The following is a 19,251-nucleotide window of genomic DNA, read 5'->3' on the forward strand; positions in this document are numbered from 1 at the left end:
TTGGCCTGAGCACATTTCCTTACATCCAGTTTGGCTGTCCTATCCAGAGATCCCGTGTTATAGCCCTCAGAGACTGGGAATTTTACCAGGGGAAATGGATTTTGGCCTTAGAGGGATGCATAGGTTTGGGTGATTGGTTTTGGGAGCTGGGTGTCCTGACCTGCTCCCTTTCTTTTGTAGCTATGAAGATTTCTACCTCTCCTGTTCCCTCAGCCATGGCGGCAAGGAGCTGTGCAGCCCCCTGCAGACCCGAAGAGCTCACTTCTCCAAGTACCTCTTCCACCTCATCATCTGGGACCAGCAGTAAGCCCTTCCCCCAGGCTCCAGTGCCCAGGTCACTGCAGACCTACTCAGCCTCTGAAATATCCCTGGGGCCAGATAACTACTCCAGGACTAACGATAAAACCAGGCTTCCTTGTTAACCCTAATTGGACAAGTCATTCAACCTCTTGAGTCTCCACTGCCCTGACTTTTTTTTTTTTTTTTTTGAGATGGAGTCTTGCTCTGTCGCCCAGGCTGGACTGCAGTGGCGCGATCTCAGCTCACTGCAAGCTCTGCCTCCCAGGTTCACGCCATTCTCCTGCCTCAGCCTCCCAAGTAGCTGGGACTACAGGCGCCCGCCACCACGCCCTGCTAATTTTTTGTACTTTTAGCAGAGATGGGGTTTCACCGTGTTAGCCAGGATGGTCTCGATCTCCTGATCTTGTGATCCGCCCGCCTCGGCCTCCCAGAGTGCTGGGATTACAGGCGTGAGCCGCTGTGCCCGGCCTCCACTTCCCTGACTCTGAAATGGGGCCAAGTATAATTACCACCTCTCAAGTTGTCATGAGGATCCAATGAGAAGTATCTATAAAGGCTCTTTGTAAACCATAAAAAACTTATAAATGTTAGTTGTTAATTTTAATAATACTTCATTTTTTGATCTTGTCTCCCTTAAAGAGTTTAACTAGTTGGAGGGCTTCTCATCCTCTCCCACTTCCCTCAGTTCCTGTAGACTCTGGAGAGGAGACTGTGCTCTTCCCTTTATATAGAGAGAAGGGAGGGTTGTCTAGAGAAGGAGTATTGAGCTTGGATTCCCAGGAGTGAGCCTCTATTTCTAACTCTGTCTTGAGTACTACTTTCTATTCTTTCTGTGCCTCATTTTCTCAAACTGAGAAATGGGGACATTTGTTTCACTCAGAAGCAGTTATGGCATTGAGATGAGATAGGTGGGTTATAAATATAAATATGAAACCAAAAGCACACAGTAGTATTAATCACCACGTGTAAACAATAATTTGGTGTCGGGAAGGTAGGCGTCAGCCAAGCAAAGCAGGAAGGAAACGGAGGAGAGGGTGCCTTGCTTGAATGGGGGCACCGCAGGGGTTTTCCTGCCCTGTGCGTCGTCTGTGCTGTGCTCTACCTTCCTTCCAGTCAGTCAGAAAATCCCCTGCTTGCTGCCCCCAGCTTTGCTTCCCCACACGAGTCCTCATTTGCAGAGCAGCACGGCAACCTAAGTATTTGGAGCACAGATTAAAGAGACTGAGGAGGGTCCTGGGGAGGCCGAGGATGTAAAATAGGTAGATGAAAAATCTGGAGATGCTGGAAGGGGTGGGTCATTTTACTGATGGACAACTGGGAAAATGGACCCTTTCTCATGCCCTTCACACTTAGGTAATTCTTAGAGCAATAAAGGTGTATATGGCTGGGCATCATGGCTCACACCTGTAGTCACTGTACTTTGAGAGGCCAAGGCAGGACGATCGCTTGAGCCCAGGAATTTGAGACCAGCCTGGGCAACACAAAGAGGCCTTATCTCTACTAAAAAATTATTTTAAAGGAGCCGAGTGTGGTGGCATGCATCTGTAGTCCTAGCTACTTAGGAGGCTGAGGTGGGAGAGTCACTTGGGCCTGGGAGGTCGAGGCCGCAGTGAGCCATGATCACACCACTGCATTCACTCTAGGCTGGGCAACAGAATGAGACCCTATCTTAAAAAAAAAAAAAAAAAGGGGGGGGCGTGCATAAAAGGTCCTTAAGCAAACAACTGCCAGGACAGGAGAAACTCCTTGCAGGCAGAGGATAGCTGCATTAACTGGCCCTTGAGTTCCACCATTCCTTTGGGATTTTTTGGTCACAATTACTGCTGCTGTCAAGAGAAGGGGTGCCAACCTGGGCAACAAGGGAGATCCAATTTCTACAAAAAATACAAACAATTAGCCGAGTGTGGTGGCATACACCCGTGGTCCCAGCTACTTAGGAGGCTGAGGTGGGAGAATCACTTGAGCCTGGGAGGTGAAGGCTGCAGTGAGCATCCAGCCTGGGCAACAGAGCAAGACCCTGTCTCAAAAAAAAAAAAAAAAAAAAAAAAAAAAGGGGGTGCTGTAGTCTTCTGGCCCAGGAGGACTTTAAAAAATTGGCCTTAAATCCTTTTCTCATACAGTATCAGAGGTATAGAGGCAGCCTAGCCTGCGCCATGAGTTTCATTTTGTCCCCTGAGATCCCTACTTTGAATTTTAATGGGCCAGTCCCCTGCCTAGAGCCTTGTGAAGGGCATTATCTTGCACTGTCCATCCAGATGCCCCGAATGAGACTTCTTGGCCCTTCATGGTCAAGACCAAGACATTTGGGGGAGGGCGTGCCAGCGTTCAGAGGACAGGCTTTGGGCCAGTCATTCTCTCCTTCCTACTGTAGTTGCAGCCTCAGGCAGGTCTTTCAAACTAGAATGGTGGTGATAACAGGGCCTATCCTACAGGATTGTTTGAGGAGCAGTTAGGACACTGTAAATAAAGTACTTGGCACAGGCTTCTTAGCTGGGGAGCCCTCTTGGTTTTGGTTTCTCCGTTCCAGGTGACTGACAAACTGGCTGATACATGGGGATATGTGCGCATGAAAATACTCTCTGTATAACTCAGTGCCAGTGCAGTAACCACAGCGTCACATAGCAAAAAGTACACAGTGTGCACACACATCATGCAAGTGAAGCTATGTTCCCCTTCTCCCTGATGAGAAACTGAGGCACGGAGATGGGAGTTAACTTGCCCAGGATTGTGAGTGGCAGAACCAGGACTGGAGCCAACCAGCACATTCCAGGAATCCTTCCTGGAGGAGGCAGCCTGTGTGATATGATGTTGTTGAATGGGCTGCAGGAAGGAGAGGGTTTCTAAGGGAGGAAGGTAAGGGCCGCAGCCAACATAATGGTTATCCTGACCAGCCCTGGGTGAAGGTCTGTGGGAGAGGTTTTGGAATACCAGATATACCCAAGGATTGAAGGGAAAGAGGGCCTTGGCTGGCTCTGGTTTCACTCATAAAATCTTCTCACTCCCCTTTTCCTTAAGACATGAAGCTGGAAGCTGCTTCTTTAGGCGAAAAGAGAGGGCTCAGGACCAGCTCCCTCTCCCCTTTGCTATGGGGTCAGGTGATTCTCTGCCCCACTGTAGCAGTCCAGGGATCAGCTAACTCTCAAAATAGGCTCAGCAGCCGTGCTTTGTCACCTCCAGCCAAGCCCTGGCCTGGCATGTCTGCTGGCCGCTGGAGGGGCCCTAATTATAGCTGTGGGCCCCCAGGGTAGAGGCAGCTGGGATAGAGCAGGGCTCTGCCAGTCTGTGGTGGGCTGGAGGGAGTGCCTCACTTAGGTGGAGATTCCCCTGGAGGACAGCGGCGAGGCAGGCTGCTTTATCATGAAACTGCTAACCTTGGGGGTGGCTGCCCTGCCTCTGTGCCCTCTGGCGTAGAAGTTGCTGGGCCCTGGGCTGGCCAGGAGGGTGTGACAGTATGGACTTTGGCCCAGGGACAGCTTCCCGGAAAGGTAACATGGGTCCTCCCTGCTTTTCCACAGCTCCCCTCCCCTGTGTACTTCACCCCACCTAGCAGTTCCTTATCCTGAGCATAGAGGGAGCGGCTAGGTGTGGTTCAGACTGAGGACCTGGAGAGAACTTACGGGCTTGAGCAGTGGTGGGCCTATGTGTCTCAGTTCTCTTGGTCCTGCCATTGGCTTTCTCACCTGGGGGACTTGGGGAAGTCCCTCCTCTTTGTCCCTTTGGCTTTGAATCTGTTTGGGGGTGGGGGTGAGAAAAACCCATCGTGTGTCCCTGGGGCTAGGTGAAGGGGACTTGTATGAGGACAAGTGACAGGGCTGTGGGGGAGGGTGAACCGAGGGCAGAGAACATGGTGCTGCTTCTTGGTGGCTCTCAGCAGCGAGCAGTGGGGGAGGGATGGGGGCTGTCAAATGGAAAAGGAGGACAAAAGGAGTAGCTTTGTGGACCCTCTGAAGAAATTCTAAAACAAGGAAAGGAGCAAGGCTGACAACATGGGATGTGTCATCACCTGAACTCCGAGGTGGCTCTGCTAAGCAAGTTCTGTCCGGGCACCATGGGTAGCCTCAACATCAGGGGATGTTTGCCTCACTCTACTGCAAAGCTCCAAGGACACATTGTGCTTCTGGGAACATCCAGTGGGGTTTTCGCCTAGTTTGGGGCCTCTCCTGGTTCTGTAGGAGGAGGGCTTCCTCAGGGAGTGTGTCTGAACCCTGAGAGGCAGGCTGTATCCTCAGCCTCAGCCTGACTTCCTGGACCACCTGTTGCTTGAAGCCACAGGAGTGGCCCCTCCTAATTTGATTTCCTGTCCTCCATAGGATCTGCTTCCCAGTGCAGGTGAACCGGCTGCCTCGGGAGACCCTGCTGTGTGCCACTCTCTATGCTCTGCCCATCCCCCCACCGGGGAGCTCCTCAGAGGCCAACAAGCAGCGGCGGGTGCCTGAAGCCCTGGGCTGGGTCACTACCCCACTCTTCAACTTCAGGCAGTATGTGAGCCCCAGGGTACAGCTTCTTGGCCTTGGGAGGGGAGGAGGGGGACAGAGAAAGGGGCCTGGCTGCTGCACTGGCCAGTGTGCCTTGGGAGAGTTGGCCATGTGGGGCTCACTGGTGAAATCCAGAGGATCCCCAAGCACAGAACTGGTGACCAGGAGTATTGATGTAATCAAGAGCCTCTGAGTGGTTCTGGTGGCACAGGACCATGTTGAGGATACATGGAAAAGCAATGCTTGGGTAATAGATCATCTGGTCTTGTCATTGGAAGAACCTTAGAGGTCATCTAGCCCAGCCTCCCCACCTCACCAAGGCATCCCTGCCACCAAGTCATCCAGACCAGGGTGTGGTTAGCTCACAAGTCCTCTTGGAGGGCGTGAGCTTTTATAGGACTTGGGAGAAGGAGGAGGCTATGGTCTATGGGGAGACTGAGAGAGTGGAGTTGGATGGCGGCTTCAAACAGAAAAGGCAGATTTTTGGATTGGGGGAGCAGGAGAAATACTCTCTGCTTAGCCATTTTAGCAGCTCTTCCCACTCTCCTTCCTTCTTAGGGTCCTGACCTGTGGCCGGAAGCTTCTGGGTTTATGGCCAGCAACACAGGAAAATCCCAGTGCCCGTTGGAGTGCACCTAATTTCCACCAGCCAGACAGTGTCATCCTGCAGGTGAGGCTTTAGCCTTTCCCTCCCACTCACCAGCAAGACCATTCCAGTCAACTCTACATTTTTCCCCTTGAGATTTGGGCTGGGACAACAGGAGACAGTGCTAGAACTTCAAGCATGGGAGGATGATGTGACTGAAGCAACTGAGTGAATATGGTTAGATGTGGAGTGTGAGGTGAGCTCTGGGGTATCCATCTCCCATCTCCTGGAGGTTAAATTGATTTCGTGGAGCCTGAAGATGGGGTCTGAGACCCTCTGCATTCAGGGCTCAGCTTCTGAGTCCCTTGTATTGAATCCTCATACTTCTAAGTCTGATCAAACCTGACCTGTGCCCTCTTGGAGCCTGAGGGGACACCTTTCCCCCTTCCAGTGACTCAGTGCTTTGGCAGGATGGACCTATTCTCCAGGGAGAAGAGGAGGAGCTGGTCACGCCCAAGGTCTAGTTCCTAGTTCCCAGCTTCCCTTTCTTGTGGTTATGAGATACCTTGTGTGAATGTTGACATAGAATGAAAGCTCCCTGAGGCAGGTTTTTTTTTTTTTGAGACAGGATCTGTCACCCAGGCTGGAATGTAAAGGCATAATCTTGGCTCACTGCAACCTCTGCCTTCCACACACAAACCATCCCCCCACCTCAGCCTCCCAAGTAGATGGGACTACAGTTGCATACCACCACGCCCAGCTAATTTTTGTCTGTCTTATTTACTACTCTATGCCCAGAGCCTAGAAAATGCCTGGCACATGTTAGGATTCAATAGATATTTGTTGAACGAGGCTGGGTGCGGTGGCTCATACCTGTAATGCCAGCACTTTGGGAGGCCGAGGCCGGGGGCTCACCTGAGGTCAGGAGTTCGAGACCAGACTGGCCAACATGGTGATACCCTGTCTCTACTAGAAATACAAAAATTAGCTGGGCGTGGTGGTGCGTGCCTGTAATGCAAGGTACTCAGGAAGCTGAGGCATGAGAATCGCTTGAACCTGGGAGGCAAAGGTTGCAGTGAGCTGAGATCACACCCCTGCACATTCCAGCCTGGGTGACAGAGCAAGACTCTGTCTCAAAAAAAAAAAAAAAAAGATATTTGTTGAAGGAAAGAAAGTAGAGCTCTTTTGGAGACTTGGCTCACTCAGCTCTGATACTTCAGTAGGATGAACATCTGGTGGCATAGAGTAGGGACCAAGTGTCCCAGGGCCTTCTCCCAGTTGTGGTTCCGCCTCCCCTCTGGCAGCAGTGCCCTCTGGCACCCCATGGAAGGCTCCCTGGACTCAGCCTGGATGTACCCCATGGTTCAGCTGGGTGACACTTCTGTTCAGAGTTCTGGCTGGGGCTTGTCCCCACACCCCTCACCAACGTGCATCTCCACTGAACCTCTTCCTCACGTGTCCATTCTTTTTCTCTTTTTGTTTCCCTTTCATTTTTTCTGAGAGTTATAGCTGGAAAGGACTTCAGAGATCACCAAGTCTAACTGGGTTATTTGACAAAGAACCTGAGGGAAAGTGAGGGAGGGACAAGGCTGGAATGCTGGGGTGAGAGAAAGAAGCTGGGAGTCCACACGCTGCCTGTTCTCTCTCCTCACGTCCTTGATCCCATCCCCCAGATTGACTTCCCCACCTCGGCCTTTGACATCAAGTTCACCAGCCCCCCTGGAGACAAGTTCAGCCCCCGCTATGAGTTTGGCAGCCTCCGGGAAGAAGACCAGCGCAAGCTTAAAGACATCATGCAGAAGGAGTCCCTCTACTGGTGAGCCCGGGCCCCCACTGCATCTGCCATGTTTCATCTGACCTCCCAGCATTGTCTCTGTCCTGCTTTGGGAGTGGAGGTGGGAAGGGGAGGCAGCCCCCAGGCTTTTCTCCATCAGCTGACACTAGGAAAAGTAGAGAGGTCAAGGTCAGGAAATTAGATCTGAGAGTACCCAAGTCCCCACCCCAGGGACTTGGTCCATACTCAGCTACTCAGGAGGACCAGAGCTCTGCCCCACGTCCCAGATGTGCCGCCTACTACCTTCTGTCCACTGGGGCAGCTGGCCCCACCATCCTGCCCCCACCTCCTGCCCTCACCTCCTGCCCCTTCCACACCAACAGCCTTTGAATTTTTCTGGCCCTGTCACTTTCCAAAAAGGATCAGGTGTCAAGGCAAGCTGGCAGCTCTTAAGGGTAAGCGAGTCCAGGCTGATCTCATCCTTGGGGCTGCTGCTTTCACAGGATTGGAGAAGGAGGGGTGAGAACAGAACTGGAGGAGCTGGAGGGACCCGGTTCCCCTGCCTGCTCTCTGTTTACTTCTCTGGCTCCTGCACAGCCCTGTGCGTGTGTTGTGTGTGTGGGGACATGAGAGAGACGGGGCTCATCTCTGTCCCTTATGTCCACCCTGAGTAGCTGGAGTAGCTGAGTGACCGCAGACCTCCCTTCCCCCATTCTGCCCACTGCACTTCATTAGCCCCTCAGCTCCCTTCTCCCATTAGACACCTGATCTCAGGCAAGGCCCAATTAGCTGCAGGTCCTTGAAAGCCGACAGCTGGTCCCTGGAGGCCCCAGGAGGCCCCTCAGCAGCCCAGACCCTGGTGTTGGGGGACCACTGCCCTCTGGTGGTTCTACTTGAGAGTGGTACCCTCAGGGCATCCGCAGGAGGGGTAGCAGATTCGGGTGCCCTTGGCCCATGCATTCTGCCTCCAACCAAGATGTCGGTGAGTTGGGATCAAAGATAGGATTTGGGCCCTGGTTCCCGAACTTTGCTTCATATTGGAATCACCTGGTGATCTTTGGCATATACCGATGCCTGGCTTCCCCAGCCATTCGGACATAACTGGTATCAGGTGTGACCCAGGCATGGCAAGGGGGTTCACCAAGCCCCTCAAGTGGCTATCATATGCAGCAAAGCTTGGGAACCACTGAATTGCAGTGTGTGCAGCACTCCCTTGAGGGTAAGTACTGCGCCCCTTGGCTGACGCTCTTCTCTCCCACTGCCCCCTACCCTCCCACCACCTTCTCCTTTCCCCATGCCCACCAGGCTCACTGATGCTGACAAGAAGCGCCTGTGGGAGAAGCGATATTACTGCCACTCGGAGGTGAGCTCGCTCCCCCTGGTGCTCGCCAGCGCCCCCAGCTGGGAGTGGGCTTGCCTGCCTGACATCTATGCTCTCCTGAAGCAGTGGACCCACATGAACCACCAGGATGCCCTGGGGCTCCTGCATGCCACGTGAGTTGTAACATCCGCCTTTTCTGACCATGTGTCCTTGTAGAAGCCAGAGCATGGCACTGCCCATCACTGATCTGAGCCAGCCCTGGGGAAAATGGTAAAGTGGGTGTGGATATTCAGGGATTTTCCATTTCTCCTTTTTGCTTTTCCTTTCTCATCTTCCCCCCCAATGTTATATTATGGTCATTTTTCAAACATACAACAAAATTGAAAATTATACAGTGAATGCCCGTGTGCCCACCACCTAGATTCTGTCGTTAGCATTTGCTCCATGGGCTGGATTGCATACATTTCATTTATCCATCCCTGTATCCATCTATCCATCTTATTTTTTATTCTTTTTTTTTTTTTTTTTTTTTTTTTTTTTTTTGAGACAGGGTCTTGCTCTGTCACCCAGGCTGGAGTGCAGTGGCATGAATATGGCTCACTGCAGCCTCAACCTCCTGGGCTCAAGCACTCCTCCTGCCTCAGCCTCCCAAGTAGCTGGAACAACAAGTGCACACCACCACACCTGACTAATTTTTAAAATTTTTTTGTGGAGATAAAGTCTTACCATGTTGCCTGGGCTGGTTTCAAACTCTTGGGTTCAAGTAATGCTCCCTCCTTGGCCTTCCAAAATGCTGAGATTATAGGTGTGAGCTACCATGCCCAGCCTTTTTATACATTTTGAAGTAAATTACAGACACCATTAAACTCCCTGCTTTGGCATGCACATCATTACCTAGAGCTCAATGTTTGTTCTGTGTTGTTTTTCTTTTGAGGCAACATTTACACATAAGCAAATACCCAAAGTTTACCTGTACACTGGCTGAGTTTTGACAAATGCATACACCTGTGTAACTGAAATCCTTATTACTTAGTTTTATTTTAACCATCGTCTCTCCCCTCTTGCTCTTGAAGGGTTCTCTGGGGACCCAAGGCTTCCAGTCTCAGATCCGTTAGGGCTGCCTTTTCTAGGTGGTACCCAGGATTTCCTGCTTATTTCTCACCACTCTCAGTAATCAAAATGTACCTATTCACGTGACCTGCCTTAAGGAGTTTTTGAGCCAATGGTTTTGTTAATCTCTGCTAAACTAATTCTGCCAATGTTTATTGGCTTATATAAAATTCTGTGATTTTCTGTTATGTGCCTGGTACATTTTGCATTAAAGGATGTTACCAAGACAAAATAATGCTTTTACCCACATCAGGGCCCTCCAGTGGTGGGAATTTCTGACACAGTGGGAGTCAAGGGAGAACTCTTTGGGAGTAGGGTTGAGGACTTTGTTCCGTTTTCTTTAAATCATCCAAGGAGTGAGAGTGGCTACCCAATTGCTCCCCCATGGCTCAAAGTAGACTCTGACCATGAAGAAGGCTCATTCCCAAGGGTCGCTATCCAGGGAAGGTGCTAAGGATTCTTCTAGTGACTTTGGCAGAACTAGGGCCATTGCATTTTCTTTCTCCACGCCTCTGAAGCCCAGGTGTGAGGGTGCTTGGCTCACAGCTGTTCCTCAACCTGCAGCTAGGTTGTCAGGGCACTGGGCTCTGTTTTGCAGCTTCCCGGACCAGGAGGTGCGTCGTATGGCCGTGCAGTGGATTGGCTCACTCTCGGATGCCGAGCTGCTGGACTACCTGCCCCAGCTGGTACAGGTGGGTGGATTGGTTCTCCCTCCAGTTTTGCCGGTCTCATCCCCAATATCCCAAGTGAGTCTGCCCCTTAGAAACCAGAGATCCCAGTGCAATGATAATAGGTGTAGGTTACAGGTAGTTTATGAAGCTTCATATTTTCTTTCTCCCTTTCTCCGAAACAGGCCCTGAAGTATGAATGCTACCTGGACAGCCCGTTGGTGCGCTTCCTTCTGAAACGAGCTGTGTCTGACTTGAGAGTGACTCACTACTTCTTCTGGTAAAACTGCATGTAGAAAAGTGGGAGGTAGACACGTGTCTTTCACATAGGAGTATTTCACTTTTAGGCACGCAAGGGCAAGGAGCTGAGTTGTCCAAGCTCCAGTATGTTGCTGACTTACCATGTGGCCTTGGCCCAGCATCTTTTCCTCAGGGGTCTCAGCTCACCCCCATGTAACATAGTGAGGATTATGTTATCCTGTCTCTCCTCTATCCACACATGGCAGAAATAGGAAGGGGAAACAAGATGCAGAGGGGCTGTGAACTCTACTTAAAGACAGAGTGAGGGCACAGACTGGGGTATGGGCACAGGTGAACATCTCCATATAAGCTGTACATACCTAGTGTATTTTCCCTCCCAAGTTCAGGGGAGTTTTGCAGTGAGTTGGAGCTGGACTTGACTCTGTCTCCCCCTGCACCCTTGCCTTTAACCCCTGGAGTGCTCTGACTCCCGACTCCCTCTGCCTTGCAGGTTGCTGAAGGATGGCCTCAAGGACTCTCAGTTCAGCATCCGCTACCAGTATCTGCTGGCAGCCTTACTGTGCTGCTGTGGCAAGGGGCTGAGAGAGGAGTTTAACCGCCAGTGCTGGCTTGTCAATGCCCTGGCCAAACTGGCCCAGCAGGTCCGGGAGGCAGCCCCATCTGCAAGGCAGGTTAGTGGGGTGAGGCTGCCTCTACCCATTTCTCATCTAGGGCTTTGGCAGCCAGTGTCTTCTTAGGAATCCTGAACAACAAGATTCCATGTGATGATTTTTGATTTCGGAGCTGGGAGCAGATGACTCTGGAACCTGTAGGCTGTAAACAGGCAGTCCACAAGCTAGATACAGCCCGTGGATGTGTTTTGTTTGTCCTGTAAAATATTGAAATTTATTTAGCTGTTTGTTTTAAAGGCTAAGCACAGTTGTGTAAGTTGTTCACTGCACAAGAGCACTCAGCCAGAAGGGGCAAGTGAGGGCTGAAATCCAGCCATATTTTGTTCACCATGCTGTGACCCATGGCTCAGGCCGGATGCCACCCAGAGAGGACACCTTTATCTGTTTGTATGAAGGCATTATAACCAGTGAGCGGTGTTCCTGGTTAATGACATTTAAAAACTGAGAGATTGTGTATCAACGTCCAGATTGTGAGCTTTTCTTGGCAAAAGCCTGAGCAGCTCTTCCCCCTTGAGAGACAGCCTGCCCTCTCTGTGCACTGTGGCCTGCTTCATGCTGTTCTGCCATCTGCTGCCCTCTAGAGCTATCTAGTGTTGCTGTTAGCGCACTGTCCCAGGCTGGGGTGTAGGGGGTCCTCCTCCTTAAGGATCTTCTGGAGGGTGTCCACACTTCTCAGGGGGCTGGTTTTCATACCAACTACTACTGACAATCCACCCCTGGGAGAGGTCTGGTTCTCAGTATGGACCCTTCATTTCACTTCTGCTGTACTCCTCCCCTTCTTCCCAGGGAATACTCCGCACGGGCCTGGAGGAGGTGAAGCAGTTCTTTATCCTCAATGGCTCGTGCCGCCTGCCACTCAGCCCCAGTCTGCTGGTTAAGGGAATCGTGCCCAGGGTGAGTGACTGGTAGGTTTGGGGCTCTCAGAGTGGGAGGGCTCAGTGGAGGTGAGGTCCTCACTAACCAGGCACGCAAGGGCGAGGAGAGCTGAGTTGTCTCGGCTTCAGTATGTTGCTGACTTACCATGTGGTCTTGGCCCAGCACCTTTTCCTCAGGGGTCTCAGCTCACCCCCATGTAACATGGTGAGGATTATGTTATCCTGTCTCTCCTCTACCCACACATGGCAGAAATAGAAAGGAGAAACAAGATGCAGAAGGGCTGTGAACTCTGTTTAAAGACAGAGTGAGGGCACAGACTGGGGTATGGGCGCAGGTGAGCATCTCCATCTAAGCTGTAAAATAAGAGAGAGATTAGGAAGAAAGGCCTCTTTGTGCCGCTTCCCATTCCTCATGTGTATGGACTTTTAGAAGCCTGACAGCTCGCAGGGTGGAGGAATTGGGTTGGAGGCTGGGCAGCTGGGCAGGTGTCTTTCTCTGATGATGTTGGGGATGAAGTCAGGGGTAGTGGTGGTGATAGCTGTCATCTGTCATTTATTGAGCACTCTCTGTGCCCGGCCCTGTTCTGAGTGCTTAACGTTGGTTATGGCATTTCATCCTCACAACTCTTAGGACATGGGTACTATTGGGAGTCCCCTTTTACAGAGGAGTAAACTGAGGTATAGGTGGGACATGTGATTTACCAGAGGTCACACAACTAGTAAGCTGTGTGCAGAATGAACTAACAGGCTGAGAGGTCAAGTGCTGGAACTGAGGTCATAACAAACTGAATTGGGATGATGACTATAACGAGAGAAGGAAGGAAGTTGGGTTCCTGAGAAATCCGGAAGAAACAGTGAGCAGGTCTTGGGTGGACCGGCAGCAGGAGGGAGGCGGCATCTTGGTCTGAAGTGGAGAGGTCGTTATCCTTTCCTGGCACAGGCTACTCTGACCCTCGTCACTATCCTTTTCACCATGGCAGGACTGTTCCTACTTCAACTCCAATGCTGTCCCCCTCAAACTCTCCTTCCAAAATGTGGATCCCCTGGGTGAGAACATCCGTGTCATCTTCAAGGTGAGAATACTTCACTCAAGCCTGGTGGACCAGGGTGGGAGAGAGAAGGAGGCAGCCTAGAGTGGCATTAAGTAGCTCCTGGGTGGTTCTCTTCCCACCGTTCCATGCTGTCTTAATGTAGGAAAGACAATCAGGTGAAAAAGGATTTAGACGAATTCTGCATGGCCTCAGAGGGCTAAGAACAGAGTGTTAGGTATAGGGAGGCAACTCACAGCTCAATATCCCGAGTGCTTTCTAGGAGGCAGAGCTCCCTCAACAATGGGTTGGGTAAGATGGTGATCCACTTGTCCCTCGGGTATTCAGGCAGAGGCTGAATGTCACATGGCAGGGCTGCTGAAGAGGAAATTAATATATCAGGTGCAGGTCCAACTAGATGAACCCTGAGGTCCCTTCTAACTCTGATGTATCCACAATTCTGAGAAGTAAATGATAGTCTCAGAGCATATAATCTAACGGGGGAGACAAAATACATGCACGTGACTTAGTAACTTATATATTTGCTGTGTGCAAGTTCCAAATCCAAAGTGTAAACATTCAAGTTTAAAAAAAGGCCTGATGGCCTGGGCGTGGCACCTCATGCCTATAATCCCAGCACTTGGGGAGGCTGAGGCATGCAGATCACTTGAGGTGAGGAGTTTGAGACCAGCCTGGCCAAGATGGTGAGACCCCATCTCTACTACAAATACAAAACAAAATTAGCTGGGCGTGGTGGCAGGCACCTGTAATTCCAGCTACTTGGGAGGCTGAGGTGGGAGAATCACTTGAATCCGGGAGACAGAGGTTGCAGTGAGCCAAGATTGTGCCACTGCACTCCAGGCTGGGTGACAGAGTGAGACAACATTATCTCAAAAAAAAAAAAAAAAAAAAGCCTGATGGTCAGAGGGGCTACATGCAGAAGTGGACCGTGAATTTAATTCAGATGGGGCCATGGGATTGAGGGACAAGCTGGAACAACACATGGGCAAACTGGGAAGGTTCCTGGGCCATCTTTGACCTGGTCTGAGCTGAGTGAGCAGGTCAGGGATATGAGGACGGGGAACTCCCTGTCACTGTTAGTTTAGGGTCAAGGTTCAGCACTTGGGAGACCTGAGAGCTGGGGAGGCAGTGGAGACGGGATCTGGTCACTTTCTCCCTCCATCTAGTGTGGGGACGACCTTCGCCAGGACATGCTGACGCTGCAGATGATTCGCATCATGAGCAAGATCTGGGTCCAGGAGGGGCTGGACATGCGCATGGTCATCTTCCGCTGCTTCTCCACTGGCCGGGGCAGAGGTCAGTTGGGAGTGGGAGTGAGGGTGGTGGACGGGACCCCTTTGCTTATTGTCCTTCCGCCCATTGCCAACACAAACTGTGTCCTCCTCCAGGAAAGTGAAAAGGGCAAGATTATTTCATGAGAAGCTGTGGGATAGCCTTAAAAGGGAGGCATGGGAGAGAGACTGTTATAAAGTGAAACAGACTTGGCGCTGTAACAGCCAAGCATGTTGTGTAGACTTTGGATCCTGATTAAAACAAACCAATTGTAAGGAAATAGTTTTTGGGGCAGGCATGGTAGCTCATGCCTGTAATCCCAGCACTTTGGGAAGCTGAGATGGGAGAATTGCTTGAGCTCAGGAATGTTTGAGACCAACCTAGACACAGAGCGAAACCTCATCTCTAATAAAAATGATAAAAAATTAGCCAGGTCCAATGGCATGTGCCTGCAGTCCCAACTCTTCGGGAGGCTGAGGCAGATGGATCGCTTGAGTCCAGGAGTTCGAAGCTGTAGTAAGCCATGATGGTGCCACTGTACTTCAGACTGGGTGACAGAGTGAGACCCTGTGTGAAAAAAAAAAAATGTGGATATATATATATATATATATATATATATATATAGAGAGAGAGAGAGAGAGAGAGAGAGAGAGAGAGACAATGGGGGAAATTTGAATATAGATTGAGTTAGATTAAAGAGTGATTGTTAATTTTTTGGATGTGACAATGGCATGGTGTCTTTGTTAATTACATTTGAAATATTTATGAGTGAAATAAAGTATCTGGGATTTGCTTTAAAATACTCCAACCAAGGTGGCAGGGAGTGGAGAAATAGGGTTGTGTGATTAGCAAACAAGATTAGCAAAATGTTGACAATTTTTGAAGCTGGGTGATTGTTACATGTATTTTTAAATTCCTGTAGTAAAAGCTAAAAACAAAGGGAGCAGCAGCTATGAACTGGAGAGACCAAAAAGTCACAGTATGGAATAGGAAATGTGGGAATGACCTTCCTTTCTATGGTTATTCTTTTCCTGTTATCATCAGACTTAGTCCAAATGCCTTACACCTTAATTTATAGAGGAGCATGAGCACCGTCCTTGTAGTCCTCTCCCTGCAGTCCCCTTCATTCTGGTCTGGAACGTGACCCCCATTTCTCCCCTCACAGGGATGGTGGAGATGATCCCTAATGCCGAGACCCTGCGTAAGATCCAGGTGGAGCATGGGGTGACCGGCTCGTTCAAGGACCGGCCCCTGGCAGACTGGCTGCAGAAACACAACCCTGGGGAGGACGAGTATGAGAAGGTAGGGTTGGGGGTGGGGAGTGCATCTGGGGTGCGTGTGCCTGATGCCAGCACACAACTCTTTAACCACAAGACCCGCACTTGCTCAGAGAAGACAGCTCAGCTTTGTTGGCAGAAGGACCTACCCTTTCTTCGTTGACTGGTGCCTCCAAATAGCTAGGGGTGACTCACTCAAATGCCTCTTGTAAGCTGGCTGAGAAAATCCCCTGATACTGGACTGAGAAACTTTCATTGAGTTCCCCTGGCAGATTAAGCCTTGGAGGAGGCGCCAGCTTTTGAGAACCTACCTGTATCCCTCCCAGTTGTGGATCTTGTTCAACTTCCCTTGTGTTCTTAGAGGGTTCAGTGGTACTTTCTAGAATAAGAGTTGGTTGGAAGAGACTTTAGAGATCCCTTTATTCCAGCCCCTTCTTTTCATAGCTGTGAATTAAGACTCACTCACTCACTCCTAGTTATGGAGCTGATGTGTGGCAAGGCTGTAACTCAAAGCTAGGATTGAGGTTAGATATGAGACAGACGAGTGAAAAGAGGGCTGGCTGGTTCGTGATGAACGAAGATTAGATTAGAAGTGGAGCTTTCCTGGGTGGTAGGGCCTTGGTAGCCTGCTACGGTCCATGGGCTGTTCCCAGCCTCACAACTCTAGTCTCTCGGTTAATTAGGTTGAGGGAAGTAGGGACACTGGGAAGGAACAAATCACAATAACCAAACTCACAAGAGACTGGCTATATGCCAGAATGCTAATTCATATAATTTTAACTTCAAGGGACCCAAATACTAATTTATATTGATCAATGTACTTTATCCTGGAGGGAAAACCAGCATGGGCAGCCAAGGTATAATCAGAACATTGTTCAGTGAATGTGTAATTAGATGATCTTAAATGGCTTTCAGTGTTTGTGTTCTCCAGGGCTTAATTCCTGGTCAGCTGGGCCCTCTTCGCACTCTTCTTGTGCCAGCTCATTGTCTTATGACTTCAACTACCACCTAAATGTTGATTACCGCTGAAGCCATTCCTCTAGCCCTCTTCCCTTCCTCCAGGTGGCTCTATAGCCACCTTCTTGCTGGACTTTTCCACTTATGTTTCACCCACGTCTCAAACTCAGTGTAGGCAAAACAGCCCGCTGTCTCTCCTTTGCCTCTTGAAACCTGCTTTTTGTGTTTGCTGTTAGTCAATTGTGCGACTCTCTGTGCGTTTACCCAGGCAAAGCCATGGTCTTCCTGATGCTTCCCTCTATCTCACTTCTGTACCAAGCTCTGTTTATTCTTCTTCCCATCGATCTCTCAAACCTGTCCTCTTCTTTCTATTTTGTTACCATTGATTTTGTTCAGCTCTTTGCTGTCGGTCCCCTGAACCACTGGAATGCCTCTCCTCCATCTAGAGCCAGCCTCTGCTTGATTTCAGAGGTTTTTTTTTTTTAAAATGCAGATAAGTTCTTCAAAGCCTCCCTGTGTCCTAACAGATAAGTCCAACATCCATAGCATTGCACACAGAGCCTTTTACAATCCAGCCCTGCTGACTCCTGTAATCCCATCCACTGCAACCTACCACCTTATGCTAACCTATGCTCCAACTAGGTTACTAGCTGGATCACAGGCGAGGGTTACTACTTTCATTTCCGCAGTACTGTAGGCAATACTATTTCCTTTACCCGGAAAGTCTTCCCTCCTCATTCCTCAAAACTCTGCCGCTCTATGCTATACATTTCAAGACCCTCTACCTTTGGAGAGGAGTAATGATTTTTTTCCTTTCTGCTACCAACGCCCACATATACTTACTCTTTATACTAACATGCATTTTTCAGATATTAAACACCCATATGCAGAGGCACTGTACTAGGTGCTGGAGTTATGATTACTCCCTGCCAATGTAATAGTCATATATGTGTAAATGTATGGAAATAATACTAAATAATAAATGTACAAATGTACAAAAATATAATATAAAAATAAATGCACAGAAGAATGTATGAGAATACACACACACAGAAACTAACTCTGCATGTTCATGTTTAATCTCAGTCTTTCAAAGATAGCTTCTCTGCTCTTCTAACCTTTCTGCAAGAATAATGCTGGTAGTTTCTTTCTTTTTGAGGCAGGGTCTCACTCTCTCACCCAGGCTGGAATACAGTGGCATAATCACTGCAACCTCTACCTCCTGGGTTCATGCGATCCTCCTGACTCAGCCTCCTGAGTAGCTGGGACTACAGGCGTGTGCCACCGTGCGTGGTTAATTTTTCTGTTTTTTATGGAGATGGGGTTTTGCCATGTTACCCAGGCTGGTCTTGAACCCCTCGGTTCAAGAGATTCACCCACCTCAGCCTCCCAAAGTGCTGGAATTACAGGCATGAGCCACCACCCCCAGCAATGCTGGTAGTTTCATCTGATGACTTCCAGAAGAAATAAACTAGAGGTATTTTTCTCTTGGCCACCTACTCAGCAAGAGAGTATCCCACACCCTACACATGAAACCCTTAAATGAGGAGGCAGAATGCCCCTTTATAGCGTGAGACTTCTTGCCAGTAAGCGGCTAACACCCTGCATAACTTAGGGAGGTGAAAAGAGTTTAGTCATTTACCCACAGGCACACAACTATTTTCTCAGCCAAAATAGGATTCATTTAAGGTAGAGCATCTGTGACAGGGAGAGGATTTGATAGAGATCCAGGTCAAGACTGGGAGTTATGCATTATGCTCCTTTTTAAGTGCTTTTATCCATTTATTTTACTTTCTTAGAAATAGTCTTTTTCTTCCAGAAGGTGAATGCTGTGATTTCTTTACAACCTTGCCATTTTTTTTTTTTTTTTTTTTTTTGAGACGGAGTCTCGCTCTGTCACCCAGGCTGGAGTGCAGTGGCCGGATCTCAGCTCACTGCAAGCTCTGCCTCCCGGGTTCCCGCCATTCTCCTGCCTCAGCCTCCCGAGTAGCTGGGACTACAGGCGCCCGCCACCTCGCCCGGCTAGTTCTTTGTATTTTTTTAGTAGAGACGGTGTTTCACCGTGTTAGCCAGGATGGTCTCGATCTCCTGACCTCGTGATCCACCCGTCTCGGCCTCCCAAAGTGCTGGGATTACAGGCTTGAGCCACCGCGCCCAGCCAACCTTGCCATTCTTAGAAAGTTTCCAGTGGTTCCATCATCAGGTTGTAATTCGACAAGTAGCTGGGGTGGGTGCCTTCTGTGTGGAGCTAGTTTTGCAATAGGCCGTGTGAAATAGGCAAGAAGCTGTTAGGAGAACAGATCTCTAAACCCCATGGGACTGAAAGGACCAAGCAAACACTGTACGAATGGAGGTGACAGTGCATCTGTAGGGTTCAGAGAAGGAGGAGTCAGTGTGAGCTGGGAAGGTCTGGAAAGATATGAGACTCGAGGTCATTGAAGGATGATGGGTGGAGATTTATGGAAGGAGGCAAGGAGGGCGGGCATTCCATATCTAGTAAGCTTTCCCTCGTTCCTAATTTCACGCATTCCTACCTGGCTATGACGATCATTGCCCTCTGCTGATGTCTTTCCTGAGTTCGTAGGAATTCTACAAACCTCACGAAGAGGATTTCGAAGGCAGGAGTGGTCTGCTTCCTCATTCCATGTATTTTTT

At 49.7% G+C, this 19,251-nt stretch overlaps 1 protein-coding gene across 6 annotated transcripts in view; it reads left to right on the forward strand.

Moving 5' to 3' along the window:
• PIK3C2B (phosphatidylinositol-4-phosphate 3-kinase catalytic subunit type 2 beta) overlaps window positions 1-19,251 on the forward strand; it is a 71,159-nt gene that overhangs the window by 39,148 nt on the left and 12,760 nt on the right. For all 6 annotated transcript variants that reach the window (XM_050762215.1, XM_050762241.1, XM_050762259.1 and 3 more), the window contains 12 exons: window positions 181-303; window positions 4,611-4,778; window positions 5,334-5,445; window positions 7,035-7,177; window positions 8,441-8,629; window positions 10,165-10,258; window positions 10,420-10,514; window positions 10,986-11,166; window positions 11,953-12,060; window positions 13,022-13,114; window positions 14,257-14,386; window positions 15,528-15,664. In XM_050762215.1, coding sequence (XP_050618172.1) covers window positions 181-303; window positions 4,611-4,778; window positions 5,334-5,445; window positions 7,035-7,177; window positions 8,441-8,629; window positions 10,165-10,258; window positions 10,420-10,514; window positions 10,986-11,166; window positions 11,953-12,060; window positions 13,022-13,114; window positions 14,257-14,386; window positions 15,528-15,664 — 1,573 coding nt within the window. The remainder of the gene's footprint in view (window positions 1-180; window positions 304-4,610; window positions 4,779-5,333; window positions 5,446-7,034; window positions 7,178-8,440; window positions 8,630-10,164; window positions 10,259-10,419; window positions 10,515-10,985; window positions 11,167-11,952; window positions 12,061-13,021; window positions 13,115-14,256; window positions 14,387-15,527; window positions 15,665-19,251) is intronic.

Source organism: Macaca thibetana, chromosome 1 (assembly GCF_024542745.1).
Source record: "Macaca thibetana thibetana isolate TM-01 chromosome 1, ASM2454274v1, whole genome shotgun sequence".
NCBI lineage: Eukaryota > Metazoa > Chordata > Mammalia > Primates > Cercopithecidae > Macaca > Macaca thibetana.